Raw genomic sequence first — 23,668 nt, forward strand, 5'->3', positions numbered from 1 at the left:
TAATAATATTACCATTTTCAGACGAGTAATGCCTTACACTACTAGTTACTGAAAAAAGTAATACTATTACAGTAACGCGTTACTTTGCGAGACGCGAGACATTATGTTAACGACACAGAATCCTGCTTGTGTGAGGAGGTGATATTCTCAGCTGCTTCATAAGAGAGGGAAAGGTGGTTTAAGGCAAGTAAAGGTCATAATTTCTTTTTTTTTGTCTAAGTGTAAAAGAATGTTTTATGTAGAGGTTAAAAGGCCAGAAACATAAGAGAGCTTCATTCTTTTAAGATTGATGGGAGTTATTTTTGAAATTTTTGAAATGGCTCAGTGTTTCCCATTCATTAACTAGAGTGTGGCGGCCCGCCACAGTCTCATCTGTCCCGCCACAGTTTCATAATTAACCGAAAATATTCATACTCGTCATTTTAACATAGACGTCTTTAACGTTGTTTCGTGCCATCGCTTTGGAAAAGTGTCCGTCAAACGAACTAAGCGTTATATGGTTTTATCCGTTCATCAAGTCTGTTTCGCTGCTTGTTTGTGAAGCACGCACTTCATTCAGAGTCAGACGATCAGTTCGTGATTTGATGTTTGCCGCGTCAGAGTCAGCGCGACTCTTTGATTGACAGTCAATGCGGTGAACATTGTTTTTGCCAGGAGTTTAGCGCGCGTTTGAGAATGCAACGGCAACCAGTTACGCATTGTCACATTAGCATAATTTCCAACATTTTAATGGGCAGATGTTTACAATATTTCACTAGATTTGTAATGAGAGGCGTTTGTAAACCTGTTTGCACTGAAGCTGGAGTTTTCCGCCAAAATAAACGCTCTACTGCAGTTTCCGTCAAAATAAAAGCTCATAGGTTTATTTCTTGGAAGCAAGGACTAAAATTAACAGACGCGCACAGAAAATACTGTACAAGCAGAGCAAGCGCGTTGTTTCGATGGCATTTTCCCCTCTATTTCACAAGCGCCACCTGCTGTCAGAGAGTGAAATTCAGTCTGTTGTTTTTGTTTTATGCAGGTTTTAGCATAGTTTCACAAAGCTTTAAAGTCAGACCATTCTGTTTTTGATTCAAATCTTGAAATGATACAGACAAATTTAAATTAAAAAATGCTCATGCTACATGTGTTTCATCTTTGTTTGTATTGTGATTAAAATTCAGTGGTTGGTTCTTTGGTTCATTATTAAATATGTTTAGTTTTTGTAGTAGTACAACTGCAAAAACAGATTAATGGCCAGGAAAAAAAATATTTAGGGCTGATAAATTTTCTCAAATCACCAGCCATTGGCAGATGTGGCAAAACTAGTTTTAGGCCCTGCTTGCAAGTGTAGAAATTAGGACAAAAGTATTGTAATTTTCCTACAGAAGAATAAGGTAAAATAATATACCTGAAAAATACAAATTTTATTTCATTTATTTTATTTACTAATTACTAATAAGTATTTATTTACTAATTTATTTTACAGTGCAATTATTTTACAATATATGGCTATTCCTGTCATAGGAATAATAATATAAAATTATTATTATTATAATATTCTAATTTGTTTGGCTTCCAAATTGACCAGTGTGAGTGTACTTTAGACTGAGACACTATATCATAACTGACTGAGTTCTCTGTAAACTTTAAGAACAAGTCAATTCACCAGATTTCTTTCTTTGTTTAGTTTGTACACTGACCTGTTTTGGAGCTCTTAATTTTTAACTCTCAGAGTGCACCAGAGAGATGAATTTAACTTTAAAATGTACAAAATTTTCACACCCCCCTAGTGGGACCAAAGTCCACCACCACAGTCTCACAAAATTCTGTGGGAAACACTGTGGCTGAAATTTTTTAGAAAATAGATGTTACCGTTGCTATTGTAGTATTCTAGAGCACTGTGGTAGACAAAGACAATAAACAACTACACAATATGGCTGAAATTATAAAACAGTCTAGTTACCTATCCTTACAGAATTGGATGCACCTCTGTTTGAAAATGGTTACATTTGAATTAAATGTTTTCTTTTTTAAATGTTTTTCTCTTTTAGGCCACTGATGAAGAGCAGGTGGTGACTAGGATGAATGCTGGACAAAGAGGAGAAATGATCTTTCCCCCAAACTGATGCAACAGTGGAGGAGGCCACCCTGGATAATGTCAAAGATGTTGCATGCCTTTGCTGAGCTGATGGGGCTTCATGACTACATTAATTATCTTAAAGAGATAATGAAAATTGGCAGTGATGCGTTTTCTGTATGCAACCATGGACTATGAAACAAACCGTAAGTGTATAGTCTGCAAAAACAAAATGTCAAATGCTTGTTCTGTGTTGTTCAGTAGAAATGGAGTTCACACTCATTCATACACATGCTCACAATACTTCACACATTTGCTTGTGTTAAATGTTATAATGTCAGTGTTAATGTTGTGGTTTTATTTTTAGTTTGTGTAAAAAAAAAAAAGAAAAAAAAGAAACTATTAATTAATTGTACAATTATTGTAAAGTAGTGTTTTTGTACAGTAGTTTTATACAATATATAAAATTTACCAGACAAAATAGTCAGCAAATGTTCAGTGCTTCATTTATAAACTCTGTACCTGCTAATGCCACTTTTTCTGCATTTCTTTTCACATGTATGTTACTTTTGAATGTTTTCTCTTGTTGTAGTTTTTAATAAACATTTATCTTTTGATAGTCATTCTGTGTGTGTTAAAGTGATTTTATAATGAACAAGATTTGTAGATTTAATGCCTAGCTCAATTTTGGGTTCATTTTAGCCTAGCAGTGTAGTAATTTTAAACCATAAAAAAAGCAACCCAGCATGCTGGGTAATAATTCAACCCAACTCGCTGGGTCAAAACAACCCAGCATTGGGTTCGTCCCTTTTTTCACCCAGCGCTGGGTTGCCAAAATAACCCAAATTGGGTTGTTTTTAACCCAGCATTTTTTTAGAGTGTAAAGCAGGATTCCATGAAGGGATGAGGAGCTATGTAAAGAGAAGAGATGGGGAAGGAGAAAGTGCTGTCTTGAGACATTTGAGATAAAATGTATATTAATATAATATTCATAACTACAGTACTGTAACACAAAGACATGCATTAAAAGACTGGATCCCTTGGAGAGGAAGCTATATACTGCATCTGGGGTTGAGAGATACACTAACATGGTTTCCACAAGACCTGCAGAGCATCCCGACTTGACAAAGGGAGCATATAGACTGAGACCATTACAGCTTTGTAGACTAACATTTTAGTGTTGGCCTACAGGCCAAGATTTTCAAAGACCCTTTTTCACAATTCTTAATTCAATGTCGATGTTTACTTTTAAGGAGAGAATGCTGGTACGATATAAAACTATATCTATATTTGCAAGTCTAATATTGTCAGCATGGACTGCTGAATTTATAAAAGTGTTTTGGTGGGTAAAGACCCATAGAAGATGTGGTTTTTGTTAATATTAAGGGCCAGGATAATTAGATTTTTCCTAAGGCAACAAGAATACATTGTAGGTTTCCATGTGAGAGGAACACTAAGGGACTGAATCTACACGTGATCTGATTCTTCTGCACATGATTTTAACTTTCTGGGGCAGATTTTCACCTATGATGTGCAGGATTGTACCAATAAAAAACATTCGTACCATTCAAGCCCTCTTGGGAAGTTTGTATTTACTAGTTTGGAAGTCACAATTATGACGTCAGGTGCATTTTAGTCCTTCTGGTTAGAGCGAGAACTTTTCTACCAAAAAAATCTGCAAGATTTTTGTGCTTTACGTATTTATTCAATTTATTATTTGTTTTTATTAAATATATATTCTACTAACAATACTCACAAAATATACACTATTTGGTCTCATATTTTGTAATTTTTGTTTTATTCTTGTACTGTGAATAATTTTCTCATTCACAGAACAAAAACATAAATCATTCACATAGTGACACAGATCTGACTGTAGCACTGACACTGTTAATGCCCTGCAGTTCTTAAGTGTACAGATGCTCTGAGGACTATATATACACAGAATAACATCAGGCCTACACAAGGGATGTGATGAACCTCAATCTGATTGGAGCTCTTTGTTTAAAGCTTTGTTCAAAGGTGCACTTTAGAGGCTAAAAGGAGAGAGAGAATGTAGTAGCTCTCAGATGGAAAGATATTGACTTATATATAGCACAAAAAGAAGAAAAACAAGGACAGCCTTTTTCCACACAAAATTCACCTATTGTGATTTTTTAAACTAACAGACATGTATGAAACATATGATTCAAGGTAATACCATTAGATATCTGACAGCCAAAAAAGAAAAAAAAAAAAAAACTATGTAAGCTGTCCTCAATATCATTAAGCAAATTGTTATTGACAGTTTCAAAAGAGCAATAACCTATCCTAACACACATCATTCTATTGGATCCCAATTAATGTATATTTAACTTCCTTGTAGCTTTATAAGATTATCTATAACCATAGGTTGCCTGTCTTCAGGGTCATGTAGAAAAAAAAATACAAACTCAAGACTGACTTACACAGCTCTAAGTAAAAAGAATTGTTGGCAAACCTCAAGCAGTCAAGAGATTTCAGGCACCTGGACAGCATACTGTAATTTCTTCTGAATTAAAGAGCTACATGGCAATAGATGTCCTACCTGATGAGGTTGTGCAGGCAGTGATCTGTGCTGTTCTGAAGGTTTACTGTCTAACGCCAGTTCTTCCATACTGATCTCAGCCTGTCCAGGTTGTGCCATTACAATGGAAATTATATTTGCAATCGTGGTTTTCTACTCTAGCAAGCGAAACAAATATTCCACACGTAACCCGGTCACTGCTCACTAACTGACTTTTGTCTTTCTGCAAAAAAATGTCATGAAATCTATGCTGTTTCATGCCCATGTGCTGAGGTTTAATAAAAGGCTTTGGAAGAGTCCAAGAGATGAGGGAGAGTATGTCACATGTGATGTCCAAGGAGAGGAAAGAGAAGCAAGGAAGAAGGAGGAGGGAGGACAGTCCATTAAATAAACAATTCCACTCGCCAGGGAGAGATAGCAAAACATCATAATCGACCAATTAGGGGCTGCGTAGATGCCCGTTGTAATCCTTCCTGTTATGATCAACTCTCTCTTAGAATATATCACTAGAAAATCTTGTTGATGTTTAGACAACATCTCTGTATCTCTCTGTTCATCAGTTAACTGTTGTCTGTTATGTTCCTTTCAATTTTTTCCGAGTCATATTATTTCGCACGCATATCATCTTACTAGTATTACATACTGTACTGTATTAGTCTGCAGGCTTGGATGAGAAAGGATGTGTGTGCGTGAGTGAGAGAGACTTGACTTTTAAATGTCTTTTATTTATACACTTAAAAAGTCAAAATTACACACCAAAAAAAAAAAAACTATATATATATATATATATATATATACATAAACATAAACAATTTTAAACATTAAAAAAAAAAGGTTATTAAAACATTAGCATGTAGCTTTCAAGTATTGTTCAATTACTGTTCAATTATGTAAACACTGAAATAAAAAGATCAAATAAAAGTAATAAAATAAATTACAGGTACAGAACAAGTGGCTGGTCTATTGCACTTGCACTCTAAGACTTAATGCACAGAACTGTTCTGACAGATTTTTTTGTCTTGTCCATTGTTAATGAATATCACTATGACAGACATCAAAATTAGATAGATAGATTTAGTTCTGCATTTCAATACAGTTGCCACTTCCAAACCTTCACAGTACACTGTAAAAAACAAACAAACAAAAAAAAACAACAAAAAAAAAACTTTCAAGCTAAAAAAGTAAGTGTTCGTGCTGCCTTAAAATTTTAAGTTTACTCAACTCAAATATTCAACTCAAACTGGTTTTCATGTAGTACAACTTAACACTTCATGTTCACTAAACTTACAATTTTAAGGCAGCACAAACACTTTTTTTTTACATAGTAAAGTCTTCATTAAATGGGTTATATACAGAAAGCAAGCAAAGAGCGCTATCTTTACAATCACCAAAGCTGATATCACTTCATCTGCCATTTTTAGGAATTGTGGCTGATCATAATAGGGTGAATGTCTGAAATGTGACATTACATTTGCATTAAGCACCCAGGTTGCTTTGTATTAAATGTAAATAATTAGTTTACATTTACAAAAATGAGCCTACAATAGCAGAAATAAGACTTGAAAGTAAATGTCCATGTTTACTAAAAAAAGGGCGACAATCTCCTGTGTACAAGACACATACATGTGGTAGAAGCAGCCCCAGGCCTCCATACAGAGCACAGAAAGTCTTGGCCGCTCACTAGTTCACATGATAAAAGCATTCCCCTGTGTCAGAGCAGTGGTATGCCGTGTAAAGATCACAAAAACCTCTGGCTGCTCACTCATTCACTCAATATACACAGCCCCTCCCTTCAGAGCGGTGATCGACCATGTACAGAGGACAAAAAGCTTGACTTTTTCACTTTCACTCACTCACTCAGGCAGCCCCCCACATCAGAACAGCAGAGTGCCTTGCATAAAGAAGTCAGATGATACAGACACCAATCACAACAGACTGGGCCATCTAAACAATCAGAGCAGAGAAGGCTCATGGAAAGGAGGGGTTTGGAGAGACTGAATCTTTGAACTGATTTGAACAAATAGCTTGAGAATCGCTGGAAAATAAGGTGACATTAAATGCATTTTTTGAGAAAACAAAAACGTTTTTTTGACCTTTCATGCGTGTAAACCTATTGTAGGAGACTCACAAAACAATATTAGGGACCGTAAAAATGACACAATAAGGGCAATTTAAGCAGCGAGCTCTCTATAACAAGCTCAAAGTGGCCGAGCCCCTGTCAAATACACAGAGGCGTGGCATGCTCTGCTGGTGAACCCAAAGTGAGTTATGGAAACAATACGTACAGTCCTGCCATACAGTTCTTTTACAGGATGGCCCATTACAAGGTATTATATGACTGCTGTGCAAGCTCTAAAATGCTCCTGGAGTTATGAATGCATTATCATGCTGGAGGACTGATTATATCAGTGCATCTGGAGAACACTCTATTTAATGCTTTATTTAATGAGTTTGTAAACCATTTTTTGTGACCTTCATAACCATACTGAAAGCAACAATAGATAGTTTACCTCAACTCTTGAAAATAAATTAAAGCAAACATGTACGTTAAAACTGAACTTAAAGGCAGGGTAGGTGATTTTGTTCAAAAACATTTTTTGTTATGCTGGTTTAAAGTCTCCTCACATCCTGATAGCAACAGTCAAGTCCACCCAGGAGTTTTTGTGCACTGTAACCCTGGCAACTTTTATCTGAACAAGAGAGTAAAATGGCAGAGTTAAGCCAGTCGGTGTGTGTGTTATATGTGCAGCAGCAGTGTTTCTTACATGCTCACACCAGCACGTTGTGGATGTATTGGCAGTAGCAAGTCTCGGTACTAGCTCTGCCGCAGCAACAGGCAGCAGAAGCATAGCAAATCTATTCCGCCAAGACCAAATAACTTAACACTATCATTACCATGCCCATCCCTCCGAGAGTTGTCATGACAGAAATGTATTTATATTATCTGTGGAAGGCATAGAACCATAAAATGTTTGTCCAATCAAAATGTTCGGTCCGAACATTACAATAGGCTGTCCTGCCTGCCTATCAAAATACGTATATGCATACCTCTGTGCACCCTGTTCGCACAGACATGACATGTCATCAGCACCTTCCAGCGCGAAAGAAAGGCGCTATTATTGTAATATACGCTTTGTAATATGCGCTTTGTCCTGTAACGTTTTCTCACTGCTGAATGAGTCTGGTCTTCCTGAGCACGCATAGGTTTTGGGAGAAGCGTGGCTTTGCAAAGTGATTATGCAGGGAGGGTGGGGGTCTTCTTGCATTCAAAGCCATCTTGCTATTGCTAGCCTTTCCGAAATTGCCTACCCTACCTTTAATGTGAACCAAAAAGTGTATTCCATAACAAAGATGGTATCAGTCACAGAATGTACTCAGTATGTACTTGTACTCAGTTATTGCTTGTCGCTAGAATTGTGTCGCATCTGGTTGGGACACAGTGTCAAGATTAAAAATACTACCACATGCAACTTACATGCTGCACTCATAGCCAATAAGACTTTCAGCCTACAGGGGCTTTTTCCTAGCCACAGACAGTCATTCACTGAAGTCACAGTGATTCAAGCTCTTGTAATAATTCATTTGGTGATGAATTGAAAGTGAAGAGAGCAGTCGGTGGGGAGTGAATGAATGGAGGACTAAAAAGAGAGTAAATGATGTCTGCATGTCTTTAGTGTCTGCAGAACACAGGATGGAACACCATTTACCAAGGGGGGAATAATCTCATTTCCCCAGGGGCATGGGAGTACTGTACTGTGGGACATGAGTTTCACATATTCCATGCCGTAATACACTTCAAACTATATCATATGGCTATTTAAAAAAAATACAGCTACTGGCTATATTTACACTTACAGTATGTTATGACCAGTTCACAATGCACTGACAGACAGCGACAGAGACTTTGTTGGGTTGTGTTGAAGCTTGTTTTTGCTGAAGTTTGTTTTTTGAACATGCTAAATTGGCATTTGTCGGGTTGGTGCAATGTGATTTGGCCTTAATACAACTAAAAGTGGGAATCTAGAATGTTTTTTTTTTATATATTTTACATTGTCTGTACTTATCCGTACTTAAAAATAAAATGTATTAGCTTTTCTTCACACAGAGAAAAATAGCAAACATGAAGTGTGTACATATATATGTATTTACACAGGAATCATAATTGCTGGAAACAAAGAATGTCAAATATCGTCAGTCATGTGTTTCATTTAGTTTCATTTTCATGGACTTTTAGGTTGTTTCTATTCAGTTTCCTTTCCTTAGTTCTAGTTCTTGCCAATGTTTAGGTGCCATTACTAAGCTGATTGTGTCATTCTGTTCAGGTGTTGCAGTGTTGCCAGATATTGCTATTAAAACATACAAAAACCAAAAAATAAATAAAAATGATCCTAAATTATTTAAAATCTTTTGCAAATAAGACAAAATAAAGATATTGCTGACCATAAACTGCAACTTTTCACTTTATTAATTCTCTAAAGTGTCAAATTAAGTGGAAAAGACAAGCCCAAAAATGCTTATTATAGCTGGATCTGGCAACACACTGCGAGGCTGCGCCCGTGCTCTCACGCTCTCTCTCTCGTTTACGCCAACTGCGTCTTGCAGCGATCATTTTCATACCACGGATGCTAAACATTATTGCAAACCGTTTAAACTGAATTGTACATGGCATGCAGACATCCATATGAGGTAAATTAGTAATTCAGAGAGCAAATTTTAAATTCGAACATGAAAAATTTACAGAGGTCCGGACCTTGGTGACCTCATAGCTGGCTACCGGCCTGGTCAAGACAAGTTTGTAAAAGACGTATTTGTAGTTAATGCATCTTTTCTGCAAAGATATTTAACAAGTGATTTGTTTAACATTTCAATTTATTTTAACTTCATGTGTGGTGCACTTGAAATAGAATTTTTTTTTAATTAGAGGGTGAATAAAGAAAAAGTTTTGTTGTAGTTACATTTTTTAATGGACTAGTTAAAAATCGTAGATTTGGTGGTGGTGGTGTTTTTTTGTTTGTTTGTTTGTTTTTCAGGCAACAAATCAAAAATTGTCAGAAGGCTTAACTTAATGTGACTAATTCAACCTTAACAAATAAGGTTACAATAAAGGAAATAATTGTTAGGCGAAAAGGTGAGTTTGTGGCAACCACAACTGCAGTTTTTTGTACAGAGAAGACAACACCAATACTTAAAGTTATGGAGGACAGCTAAAAATAATCTTGTGTTGTGCCTTAAAGGCTTTAGGAACAACAGCTCTACACATTAATATTACAGAATCTGATTCTCTCGGCACTAGTCAAACAACAAAACCTGACCATTAAAACACTGCTGCCAAGTAGGTCAGAGAGGAAGAGAGTAAGGAAAGAAAAATGAAAAACAGAGGGTGTGTTTGGGTTGTCAGAGGTGGATATGTTACTAAGGGTTTAGCACCATGCGTAAATGGCTGGTTGACAGTCCAACACAGTCGATGGTGAATTTGCATCTTAACACTGGTTGGCAACTGCCATAAAGCAGAAAAAAGATGATGACGATGTGTAGCTACTAGTGCCACACAAAATGTTATTTGAGGAGATTACAGGGGGAAAGAGATAAACACACTCTTTGACTCTTGTGATTCATTGGTCAAAAAAGAAAAAAAAATCTATAGACATCAGGACAATTATTTAGCAAAAATCTGATATTGTGACAGCCATAACATAAAATCTGTAAGATCTGTAAGTTGGCCGTTTTTTGTGTGCACTTACTTTGGCGAAACTGGAATATGATTTTTCACTGGATTTAAAAAAACACTGAGCAGTTTGCTTGATATGGCACATTTGAATTAAAGTATGAGTCAGGTCTAATTTTTTGTGACTCAAGTATGACGATCATATTTTTCTGAAAGCAAGAAGCAAAAAAAGTAGGCCAAACTGCATCATAAGTATGTTTCCTAACCTTTTTGTCTTGTGTTTTTCCACTAATCTAACACTGATTTTTACCTTTATGAAGTTATTAGTCCAATAAATAAATACATACATACTAGTGTTGTCACGATACTGGAATTTCTAACTTCGATACGATACCTTGAAAAATATCGATATTCGATACCATTTTCGATACCACGAAAACTGCCACAATATTAAGGGGGTACTTTTTTTTTTTATTTAAAGATAAATATAACAAATCTAGAACATGACAATGAGGTATATTTTACATGAACAAAAATGTTTTGAGGTACTACACTGCTACAGCCCTGTTCAGCTTCTTAGCTTCATTTGAGTTTGCTTCATACTTTCTTTGCTGTTCATACAGCTGGTAGTGTAGGTTGTGAGCGTGTTGTTTTTGTTGCAGATCGAGTCTTATCTTCTTTCTGGTGCCAAACTTTAATAAACTTTTTTTGTTTTGTTTTGTTTTTAGACCACACTTTTAAAATGAACTGAACTATCTAACTAATCTTAGAACTTAAGCTAACGGTAATAGATATTTGTTAACATTAGTTAACATGAATAAACAATGAAAAATACTTCCAAAACATTTATTAATCTTAGTTAAAAGTTAATTTAAACTAACATTTACTAATACATGAACTAATTAAAATCCAAAGTTCTATCTGTTAATATTTTTTCATTGGACCAGAGCTAACATGATCCGTTGTCTTTTTATTACCTACCGTTATCAAAGATCAAAATATACTGTAACTAATGCATTGCTCATCGTTCATAAATGCTGGTTAATACATTAAAATTATCTGATGAACAGATTTTAATGCCGGATTCACAGATAATCACCGATCCACGCATACAAACGTGCGTGCATCACACGCGAAAACAATGCTCAGTTGCTCACTGGATCGACATCAAGACAAATTGCAGAATTTAAGTAATAATTTTTGAATAAATTAAATAAGCACAAGTTGATTTACATTAAATGTAGTAACAGAGCTACAGCAAGCGATTTTAGTGTTATAAATTCGTTTGTCCTTTGAAACTTCCGCGTCTTCATTGAGTGCGGGTCATGGTTGCTTAGCAACGGCAGACGCCACAGAAGCGCAAGCTACAGAGCGCTTTGGAAAGGAGGAGAAATCGGTGCACCAGCGTTTTCCACGCGTTTTTAGGCGCGATATGTGAACGGCCCCTTTTAACCAGAGCCAATGAGACTAGACAGACACTGCGGTCACGTGTGGTGTTTGTCAACGCGCCTTTGGAGAGAAATGAAAGTGACAGCTGGGCTAGTATCGGTATATCGATACTTCGGGAAATTAGGGGCCAAGCACCGAAGGTGCGATGGCACCTATTGTATCCGTTGCTGTTCTTATTATTAGGGGCCAAGCACCGAAGGTGCGGTGGTACCTATTGTATCCGTTGGCGTTATTATTCTTCTTCCTCTTCCGCCGCAAGTCTATGGCAGCCCATAGAACCGCTTGCGGGAAAGTTGTATAATTTTGCACAGTGATAGAGGACAGTCCCAACATTAACCATAGCAAGTTTGGAGTCTCAAACTCTCTAGCGCCACCACTTGTCCAAACTTTCAAAAGATTTATGCTAATAACGTTTGAACCGTAAGCCACACAACAAAAATTCTTTTTTCCTCTGATTCCTTGGCTTATGCCGAGTCGAATGGACACCAAAATTAAAAAATCGTAAGGTTTAGTTTTTTTCGCGATTCTCAATTGTTCGTAAAACCTACTTTTTCGAACTCGTCCTAGGCCGTTGCACCGATTGTCACAAAAATTGATCCAGATCATCTTCAGACCATGCTGGCAAAAAGTTAATGGAATTCAAGTCGATTCGTCCAGCCGTTCACGAATAACACGCGAAAGAATTCTACGAAAAGCTAGCAAAAATCAATGTGAGGCTATATCTCCGTAATAGTTTGTCATATTGACACCAAACTTGGTGTGTGTTATAACAAGCATGACCTGAGCCTACCTGCAGTGTTTCGGTGCAGTGCCCCCCTAGTGGTCAGGAGATACGAAAAATGGCTATTTTTCTTTATAACGTCTGAATGATTTGTCCAAAAATCACAAAACTGGTCTCTTTAGATTCGGTGTGTCATACCGAGTCGAACCATATCCAATTTTCCCATGTCAGCCATTTTGGGTGTCGGCCATTTTGAATTTAGCTTTAAAATGCTGTATCTTGAGAACGGATTAGCGTATCGTTTCGACATTAATTACAAAAATGTTCGGCACCATGCCCAGAATGTACATAAAAATTTTGGGGCCAGCGCCACCTTGTGGTCAAAAGTTATAACGAAATTTCAAAAAATGCTAATAACTTTTGCGTACATTAGCCTATTGAAATGAAACTGATTTTGATAGATTCCTTCGGTCATGCTGAGAACACCGATACCAATTTTGCCAATTTTGGCTGAACTTCCTGTCCGCCATTTTGATTCATGTTAAAAACCTACTTTTTCGAACTCCTCCTAGACCGTTAGTCCAATTTTCACCAAATTTGACTCAGATCATCTTCAGACCATGTTGACAAAAAGTTATGGATTTTGTGTCGATACACGAAACCGTTTTCGTTTAGCGCATCAACGAATTTACTGGAAAGATGCCAAACTTCCTCTGAGGCTGTATCTCTGCAAAGCCTTGACATATTGACACCAAATTTTATATGCGCTATTGTCACCACACCCTGACCATGCCACATAAATTTGGTAACAGCGCCACCTACTGGTCAGAAGTAATACACCATTTATTAAACATTAATAATGAAATTTCCAAAAATGCAAATAACTTGTGATTCCATTAGCCTAATGTAATAAAGCTGGTCTCAAAATATTCCTTGGGTCATGCCGACAACATACATACCAATTATACCATACTTGGCCGAACTTCCTTTCCGCCAATTTGATTAATGTACAAAACCTACTTGTTCGTACTCCTCCTAGACCGTTGATCGGATTTTCACCAAAATTGAGTCAGATCATCTTTGGACTGTCCTGACTCAAAGTTATGGATTTTGTGTTGATAGACTAAACCGTTTTCGTACAGCGCCACTACAGATTTTAGGCTTGATGCCAAAATGATTCTGAGGCTGTATCTTTGTAAAGCTTTGGCATAATGACATCAAACTCTGTGTATGTCATTGTCCCTTCACACAGAACACATCACATCAATTTGAAAACAGCACCACCTATTGGTCAAAAGTGATAAGGCATTAAATGATATTATTGGTTGTATTTATGATTTTTCAGCCATTTCAACTGATATCATTCTAAAATGACTTCAGTTACTTATTGTTACAGTTGGTCTGTTGCTCCTTGCCATGCTTAGCTCCTCATTCTGCCTCTGTTGTGCTTGGCCCCGCAATTGCTGCTTGCAGCTATATTTATCATTATTATTATAAATTTAGCTACAACCAACAATTAAGGGCCCAAGCAAAACAGAGACAAAATCAGGAGCATCAGACCAACTGCAACAATTAATAACTAAAGCCATTTTAAATTCTTACAGTTTCTCCAGGATTTCGCAAGTTTTATTTATTAATATTCATAAATTCATAAATTATATTAAACATTTAATTAACATTTTATTAAAGTTATTAATACAATTAAAGTTAACCTGTGATTCACACCATATAGTCCTGTAAATAATAGAAAACCTCTCTCACCTGAACCTCTTCTTCTCGCACTGATTGGTCCCCTAACAATGGCTCTGCTGGCGGAGCGTTGATAGTGACAGACTTCTCCGAGCGACTGCTCTCCTTACTGCGAGATTTGTGGCGGTCTCGGCTACGCTCTCTGAGAAACATGGACACAACAGTGAAGTTAGGCATAGGTCCTTCTGACAGAGAGAAGTATGTCAATGAGATTTATTTGTCTTTTATTAAGGGAATAATTCATCCAAAAATGACATTGCACCTACTGGTTAGATCTGCCACAGAAGTGAATTCTGTTTATATATACATATATATAAATTCTATTATATATACATATATATAAATATAGTGAATAGAATTTGGTGTAGACAAATTAATGTGGCCATGGTTAAATGGAACCCAGTCAGACAGCTATCCCATATACCAAAAAACACACAGTAAATGCACTCTTTTTCATGATGCACCACAAAGTGGTCAGTCAGTCAGATGCATAAAATCATCCCTCCTCCCTCTAATTCACTAAGCATCTCCCCTGTCTCAGCTCATTATCCCGTCATAAGCCAGACCACCCAGCCCCCAAACCTCATGTCTGCCCATTCTAAATCACTGCACTCTGGAAAAACATTAATCTGAAACAACTTTTAGCTGTGCTGTCTTCATACCCACAGTCACCATATGCTGAGAGCAGACACAGGCAGTAACGCTCTATTCCTCATGTCCTGCACACACACTCCCACCTCAGCACACATAAAACTACACAAAATGTGATCATGACAGGATGACAAAAGCTGCTATCACCCATCCTTTAGAAGAGACACTAAAACACTACATGTCCTGACTCACTGTGGTCACTAAAAATTCAGTGTTTTTTCTTGAAAATAACGGGGGTCTAATTCTGCCATACTGCAGAAATTTGCTCATAGGCTTGTATGAATAATGCCATACTAATCATTCTTATATACACAGACTAGCTACATCTTTTATGGATGCTGCACACTGGTGCTGGTGGGGCATATTCTCTCACTCACTCTGTAAAGTGCTTTAGGTTTGAAGTTAAGTAGTATATCAAATGTAGTGGATTGACTTAATAATTGGCATGCAGGCATTATTATTAAAGTGGTCAGGAAAAGTAAAATCAAAATGTTCTTGATATTAACAAATATAAGAGTTTACTCTGCAATAAAAACTGCAGATTTCAGAACACAGAGCTCCCTAGTTTAACATACCAACTTTTTTTTTAATCCTTCTGAATCTCCAGGATTTCAAGTCTGATATTGTCTCGATTTCTCCTAGACATACCTCTTAACATATGTTATCATCCTATGTAATCAAGGATGAGTGTTCTAAACAACTTGTGTCTGTCAGTCAAGCACAAGAGTGGTACTGCTGTTAGGTAAATAAAGAACTTTTTTGGTCCAAAAAAAAAAAACACTAATATTGAGAAACATTAATATAACATTTTGAAATTGCATCTAATGACCATCATGACCTGTGATCCTTGTAATATATGACCCTGGACCTCAAAACCAGTCATAAGTAGCACGGGTATATTTGTATGGGTCAAAATTATCGATTTTTCTTTTTATGCCATAACTAGGATATTCAGTAAAGATTATGTTCCATGAAGATATTTTGTAAATTTCTTAATGTCAAAACCTAATTTTTTGATTAGTAATAAGCATTGCTAAGAACTTCATCTGGACAACTTTAAAGACGATTTTCTCAATATATAGATTTTTTGGCACAGATTTCAGATTTTCAAATATTTGCATCTCGGCCAAATTTTGTCCTATCCTAACAAACCATACATCAATGGAAAGTTATTTATTCAGATTTCAGACTATGTATAAATCTCAATTTCAAAAAACTGACCCTTGTGACTGGTTTTGTGGTCCAGGGTAACATATATAAGGGCTCAAGGACAGACGCTCCTTTTTGCAGTGGTCTACTGCTGTTTATACATTAGTGAATCAACTTTACACTTTTCTGAACAATGACTGAACAATCAACTTCACACTTGTTTAGTTTCCACAACTTTCAGTTCCACCCTGCTTCGTACTACAGTGACCTTAATAAGTATTTAATACATTAGCTTATCCATGAACGTGATTTCTGCCCAAGTCCTGACAGACTGCATCAGCTGTGGGGATGAAGATAGCACAATCATTGCATCAAACTACGCCTTTGTTTTTGTCTTTCTTTGTTTTGAATATGGCGAAAATGTACGTACTGTGCCTTTAATTTGCCATGCAATTCAAATTCTTAAACAATTTTTTCCTTCTCTAAACAGTTCTTAAATTGGTCTGCTGTTTACAGTAGCAGTTTATAAATCAGTTTACGTACAATCAAGCCTTCAAGAATCCTCAAGTTCATTAAAACAAAAATCAATGAAATATGCAAATCAGTTAATTCTGCAGAGGTTAATACCGAATCATGAAAAACCAGCTGACAAAGCCACCAAAATAATAATAATAGTAATATTAATAAAATGTATAAAAAAAAATAAAATTAAAAGCAATATTTGTCTTGTCCAGTCAGTCAAACAAATCATTTGCTCTCCACTGTTGTTTAAAGTGCCCCTATTATGCCATTTTAAAGGTTGCTAATATTGTTTTAATAGACTCCCAAAACAGGTTTTCATGTATGCAAGGTCAAAAAACACTTCAGTTTTCTCCAAAAATAGATTTAATTTTACCCCATTTCTAATGATTCATAAACGACTCGTGCAAAGCAGTTGGAAGAATCAGTCTCTCTAAACCCCTCATTTCCGTGAGCCCTCACTGCTGTGATTGGTCAGATGGCGCAGTCCTTTATGATTGGTCTACCGCGTACGGCGTGTCGGAAAACGAAACGCCCATTGCCATAACTGACTGTCAGCTCTGGATACTTGTCAATACATAGAAAAGATGGCATCGATTTTACCATAACAAATTCAGCCAGAGTCTGATGATGAAACGGCTGAAGTGGCTGATCGACAAGTTAGCACGGTCTACCGTGGAAAGTGCTCGCAATTTGCTTATGTAAGCGAACCGGGCACACCTCTATGTTGTAAACTTCAACAATGTATAATGCATTAAGGCGGCTTTCATACCGAACGCGGAAAAAGTTCATTTGAACAACTCATTTGAACTTTGTCTGTGGTGTGCGCGCTCCGCTGCGCGTGTGCTTTGGTCGAGGCAGAAACAAGCCGTCCACGCAGGGCGGAAGCAATTAAAACGAATGGGTTTCATAGCACAGCGCTTTACGCATTCGGTGTGAAACCCGCTTCGTGCGCCATCCTTTATCATTACTCCAACTAATGAGACAGACAGTCAAGCTGCATCAATCACAAATTGTCAAACTACAGTGGGTCTACAGCTGAACAACAGAACTACAGAAGCGTGATTTAGCCGGTTTGCATGACATGTGCAGGGTTGTTACACAACATAACATACACAACTACTTATTTTGAACAATCGCTAGAAAATACAATCTTTGTAGATTCATCATCTTTTGGAAGTGAATATAAAACAATTTTACTCACAGCATAGTATATAGCGTCTTCCGTATAATGTATGTGTAAATTTCCATGTGATGTAAACCACATGGAAATTTATGGGCGGGCAAGTTGTTCACAACGTAGAATGTGGGTGGACATTATGCTCTACGACACTGCGTCATAACGTATTTGGGGTCTCACTTGGAATTTGCTCTTTTAGGCTGGATTGCCCAGGGGAGGACCACCACACTCATCTAAGCGCAGAGGGCGATCTCTCCGCTGGAATGCAAAGAAAGGATGTTCCACAACGCTGAGAAACTTCAGAGTCTTCTGACGCTGAAGATTCTGCTGAGCGGGTGCCCGTTGTGGCGGCTGCACAGTCGGAGTCTGAGACTAAGTTGGCAGCCATGTTCCTACAGGCAGCAGCGACCACCAAGCTGGAGGTTGGGCTTCCCGCCTTCCCAGGGTGTTCGCGGTCTGTCGATTGGTTTCCGGCGACGGATGTGGCTCTTGCTGCGCCCTCCCTGGTACCTTTCCTCCTGGAGGTTCATGAAGAGCTCAACTACATGTTCGGCTCCTCCCCACGCACTCTCCTCGCGGGTGGGGGTGGACTGGAACACGTTGACGTCCTCTGGTGGAGTGTGCAATTGCGGTGCACTCGTGCTCACAAGATGCCACCACCTGGTGGGGCTGTCCGTGTTTTCCTCCAAGCTTGTAAGCGTTGCCAGCCCTGGCTGTAAAGCGGGGCTCACAGCACTGCAGGCCATGCCACCTCTGCCCTGCATGCCATAGCCCTTCTGCATTATATCCGTCCATGATTCTGACATGCACGTGGGATCGTGGATCAGGTAAGCGCTGCCTTAGCAGCCTGGCGGTACTTCGGGAAGTTTGCTTTCCTTAAAAAAAAAAAAAAAAAAAAAAACAAGCTGTTGTCCCACCGCAGGAGTGTTGATGCCGTTCCTATATCCCTATTTAATGCAGGCAGCAGCCCGGTTACTACTCTACCTAGCCTGTCTGCTGGTCGATTTGGTTGGTCCATACATCCTAAATGAGTGGTGGGCTTCACCCATTCCTGGTTCTTGAGTTCTGAATCGGTCCCTTCTTCGGGCTACCATTTGGGTGGCTAAAACAGAAACACGTTTTTTATTTTTAGCACCAGAGTTGGGTGACAGCTTCGACCCGAAGGATGTGTGCTGTTATATTCTGATTGCCCTGATGCATATCATTTTTTGGTCTGCTTCAGGGGTCAGACGTATCAGTACAGTTCTCCTCTTGTCTTTCCTGCTTTTCAGAATGGTCTGTTTCCCCGCGTTTTACAAACTCGCGGGCGGCGCCCTGCCCCACTTGGGAGAAGGGCACCTGGGTCCTCAGCTATCTCAGTGACTGGAGTATGAATACTCCACTCGTGAGATTTGTTGGACGAATACAGGAACTTGGTGCCTTCGCACCTTAGCCATTGGGACTTCGGGTCAACTGGGAGAAGGGTGAGTTCTTCAAGGAGAACGGAGCTTCCTATTTTCGCTGTATGGTGTTAGATCGGGTCTAGATACGTCAGCTAAAAGGGTTGGTGCTGAACTGGCTGATTCTTTTCAGGCAGAGGACAGTGGTCCCTCTAAACTTTCAGAGGCTCCTAAGGCATATGGCGGCCGTAGCCGCAGTTTGGCCGCTCGGCTGTCCCATACGAGATCGCTTCAGCACTAACTATACGACCGGATCCTGAGATGGGCATGGCACCATGATACACCTGAACTGTGCTGAATGCCGGGATGTGTCTCGGTTCCTCAGCATAAACCTGAATGTGTGGATGCAAGCCGCCATCTTATATACCCGTATGTACGGGGGAGTGGCTTGGCATGAAAATTCCACTCGCCAATATTCATTGCCCTTTTCCAAATAGCTCAGAGGTGATTGGGCTCCCAAGTGAGACCCCAAATACGTCAGTTATGACGTAACGTCTCCATTCCCTCCTTCAGAGAACGATGGTTACAGATGTAACCGAGACGATCCCAAGGCAGTCACTGAACATTTCAATCTAAATTAATGATGGGTGCTTTTGAAACACTTCTTTGTGAAACTTTGTGAATCATTTGTTTCAAACCAATGATATATCATTGCAATGCATATCAGAGTTACATGATTTTAGTAAAAGAGACTTTGTTACATCACAAATGCTTTGAAACATTTCAGGGCGATCTCTGAATATACAGTGATCAGGGAGCAGGAAGCAGTGAACACTGCGTATGAAAACTGTCAATTAGAAGACAACTATATCTCAAAATCACAAAGACTTCCAAACACTTTTTTTATAAACTTTTCATATTTAGAACTATTCCTTTAAATGGTTATCAAGCTGTTAATTGTGAGCTTAAAAAAATAAATCATAGTGTGATGCTACAACGGACTATGGAAAACAACATTTGTCATATCCAACTCAGTGTAAAAATACAGGTTAATTATAAACAGCAGTGCTCTCACAGAAAACAGGCTCAATCCTGTCAAAACAAGCACAGCATGTTAAACCCTCCCATTCTCATCTGCTTCCATGTGTCCTGCCCAGTATTAAAGATGGGAACAAGAAACTAAACTAAATGTGACAAACTGTTATCATCATCTTGTTTGCAAGAACTGGCTTTCCAGGTGATAACATAAATTATTAGTGACAAAAGAGAATCATACACACACACACACACACACACACAGACACACGTAACACGAAAGCTGCGGAAATGCACTCAAATATAAATGTTGCAAAACAGAAACGAATGAGAGACACTCTTGCAAATAACACCTTTGGAAGTCTTTGGAAACCGGTCCTAATCCAAATTAACACGAAAATCGCTTATTGGGACCCTATAAATCCCAGTGTACTGCAGATGAGGGCTTGAATTTTTTATTTCATTCATTTTCCTGTATCATAATCAGCGTGCTGTACCATATAATTAGAATTAGCCGAATCAAATAGCTCAATTTTCTACATGAGTAAGTCTTAATGTAAGACCGAGTGTTTTCTAGATCTGAAGGAATATTGGAATCCATGCTGGAACAGAATGAGTCCAACCCAACCATAACCATCCACCCATTGTGTTACTGACAGATCACATGGCTTAACGTACTTCTTTTTTTTTCAGATCCTTTTAAAATATGATATTAAATCAATTGTAACATGCTGTGAGGTCTGATTTCTGGAAAACTGCCATACGAGCAGATGATGCAACCATCTAAAAAAATCCAAAGACAAACTATTTGTAATAATTATTACACAACAGCTGATAAATTCGCTGGTAATGATTTAACGTAATTCAAGTCAAAACCTCCTTCCATTTGAAAGCATTTCATGCAACAGTATGTGGGGCCAGTCACAGTCTTACTGTGTTGTACTGCACATGAGCAGTGTTTGTAACTGATCATGTATGTGTGTGTGGAACCTGACAGCATGCATTACTGGGTTTGACAGTAAATTATGGTTTCTCCAGATGCTTGTGACCATAAATCAAAGCTTGGCAGGGTGTCGAAGGTGAAACCAGGATAACCAGTTTCATGTTTCAAATGCAATGCACTTCTACTTTCACCTAACTGAGTATGGCCTGTAGATTATCAGTGCACTTCATGATATACGGCATGCACTTCTACTTCGTTTATAGTTTGTTTATATACATAACAACAACTAAAAAAGCACATTTAACCTGTGTACCATTGTTTGTGTGCAATGAAAAAAACTATTTTTGACTCATATAAAATAATAAAATAAAATAAAATAATATAATATAAAATAAAATAAACATCATAATAACATCATTTAGCATAAACAACATTTAAACAGCGGTTAAGAACTGTCAGACTACTGAGACTGCTTGTTTTGAAAACTGATGCTTAGCAATGAGGAAGTCATTTGCAATACAATCATTTCCTATGTGATTTTCACAGATACTTTTGGCTTAATTTTAGCAATATTTTGGTAAGTTAATGTTTAGTGTTACTACATTTTTTTAATACTATAATTTCCATAGTCAATACCAACACCAGTGAAATTTCATGATTCTCCAATTAAGATCTTAGTGCTGCGTTCGACACTATAGATCATGACATACTAATAGATCGAATACAAAATTATGCAGGTATCCAAGGGCAGGCTTTAAGATGGTTTAGATCCTACCTGTCTGATCGCTACCACTTTGTTTATTTAAATGGGGAGTCATCTCAGTTATCACCAGTAAAGTATGGAGTGCCACAAGGATCTGTTCTTGGTCCTCTACTATTTTCAATATACATGCTGCCCATTGGTAATATTGGTAATATTATTAGAAAACATGGGATTAGTTTCCATTGTTATGCTGATGATACTCAACTATACTACTTCTGAATTATCAAAGTTAACAGAGTGTTAAAAATGTAAAAGATTGGATGACCAATAATTTTCTGCTATTAAATTCAGATAAGACAGAGATATTACTTATTGGACCTAAAAACAATACACAGAATCTTTTGACTTACAATTTACAACTAGACGGATGTACTGTTACTTCCACTACAGTCAAAAGCCTGGGTGTTATATTAGACAGCAACTTGTCTTTTGAAAATCATATTTCTCATGTTACAAAAACAGCATTCTTCCATCTTAGAAACATTGCCAAGCTGCGAAACATTTTACCTGTTTCTGATGCAGAAAAGCTAGTTCACGCATTCATGACCTCTAGACTGGACTATTGTAATGCACTACTAGGTGGTTGTCCTGCATCTTCAATAAACAAGCTACAGATAGTCCAAAATGCAGCTGCTAGAGTCCTTACCAGGTCAAGAAAATATGATCATATTACCCCAATTTTAAAGTCTCTGCACTGGCTACCTATTAGGTTCCGCATCAGCTATAAAATAGTACTTCTTACCTATAAGGCACTTAATGGTTTAGCTCCTGCGTACCTAACTAGTCTTCTACCACGCTACAATCCATCACGCTCCCTAAGGTCACAAAACTCTGGACTGTTGGTAGTACCTAGGATAGCAAAGTCCACTAAAGGAGGTAGAGCTTTTTCACATTTGGCACCCAAACTCTGGAACAGCCTTCCTGATAACGTTCGGGGTTCAGATACACTCTCTCTGTTTAAATCTAGATTAAAGACACATCTTTTTAGCCAAGCATTCAAATAATGCATCTCATAAACTTTTCCTGCAGTTATATCTGATCAAATGTTCATAATCTTTTAGCTCTGGTTTAACAAATCTTTCTTTTCTTAGTTTGAACAGCAGCAACGCTAATTATGTTCCTATTTGTTCTCTGTTTTTGCCATGGGATTGACATCCCGTGGTAACTAGCAATTCACAAGCTCCAGTGTGGATCCAGAACACTTAAGAAGAGATGACGCCAACCCCACAGAGGACTTCAGATGATACCAACCCTGAAACAACATACAGCACTACCGAATTCTGCTACTAATTTATAGTGTTCTTTGTCTGTTTGATTACGTCATTAATTGATCCTTACCACACATCTCTGCCATATGTACATCAAGCTACTACTACATATATTGTAAAAATGTCAATTTGGTGTAAAGTTGCTTTGTAACGATATGTATTGTGAAAAGCGCTATACAAATAAATTTGAATTGAATTGAATTGAATTGAAGATACTGCAGCTAAAACTACTTGGAAACTGATAATTATAAATAAATAAATTAAAACAATGGCATGTAGTCACTGTCAATAAATACAGTAAACATAGCAACAGGACATAACAGAACAAAGTTTTTCTGTATCTAATTATTGAAAATGTATTTAAATGATCCATTCAAGAGCAGTGTGTTTTTTTCTGTTTTTGATTGTAAATATTGTTTTATTATCATTATTATTAGTTACTTATTAATTCATTGATCAAGTAGCTGATCTTTCAGATATTTGCAGTCATGCACAGCCATATACTGCAAAATGCAGGTGCTCTTCACAGCATATCAGCCTTTGAAAGCAGCCATCTGTCAGTCAGACAGCTCACGGGTACCACATTGAGTCAT

At 37.7% G+C, this 23,668-nt stretch overlaps 1 protein-coding gene across 2 annotated transcripts in view; it reads right to left on the reverse strand.

Moving 5' to 3' along the window:
- LOC127166411 (vang-like protein 1) overlaps positions 1 to 23,668 on the reverse strand; it is a 67,286-nt gene that overhangs the window by 23,922 nt on the left and 19,696 nt on the right. The window contains exon 3 of one of the 2 annotated variants that reach the window (XM_051111662.1): positions 14,201 to 14,330. In XM_051111662.1, the coding sequence (XP_050967619.1) occupies positions 14,201 to 14,330 (130 nt within the window). Of the gene's footprint in view, positions 1 to 4,625; positions 4,932 to 14,200; positions 14,331 to 23,668 lie in introns of those variants that run through there. The other variant, XM_051111671.1, reaches the window with a different exon arrangement.

Source organism: Labeo rohita, chromosome 1, assembly GCF_022985175.1.
Source record: "Labeo rohita strain BAU-BD-2019 chromosome 1, IGBB_LRoh.1.0, whole genome shotgun sequence".
Taxonomy (NCBI): Eukaryota; Metazoa; Chordata; class Actinopteri; order Cypriniformes; family Cyprinidae; genus Labeo; species Labeo rohita.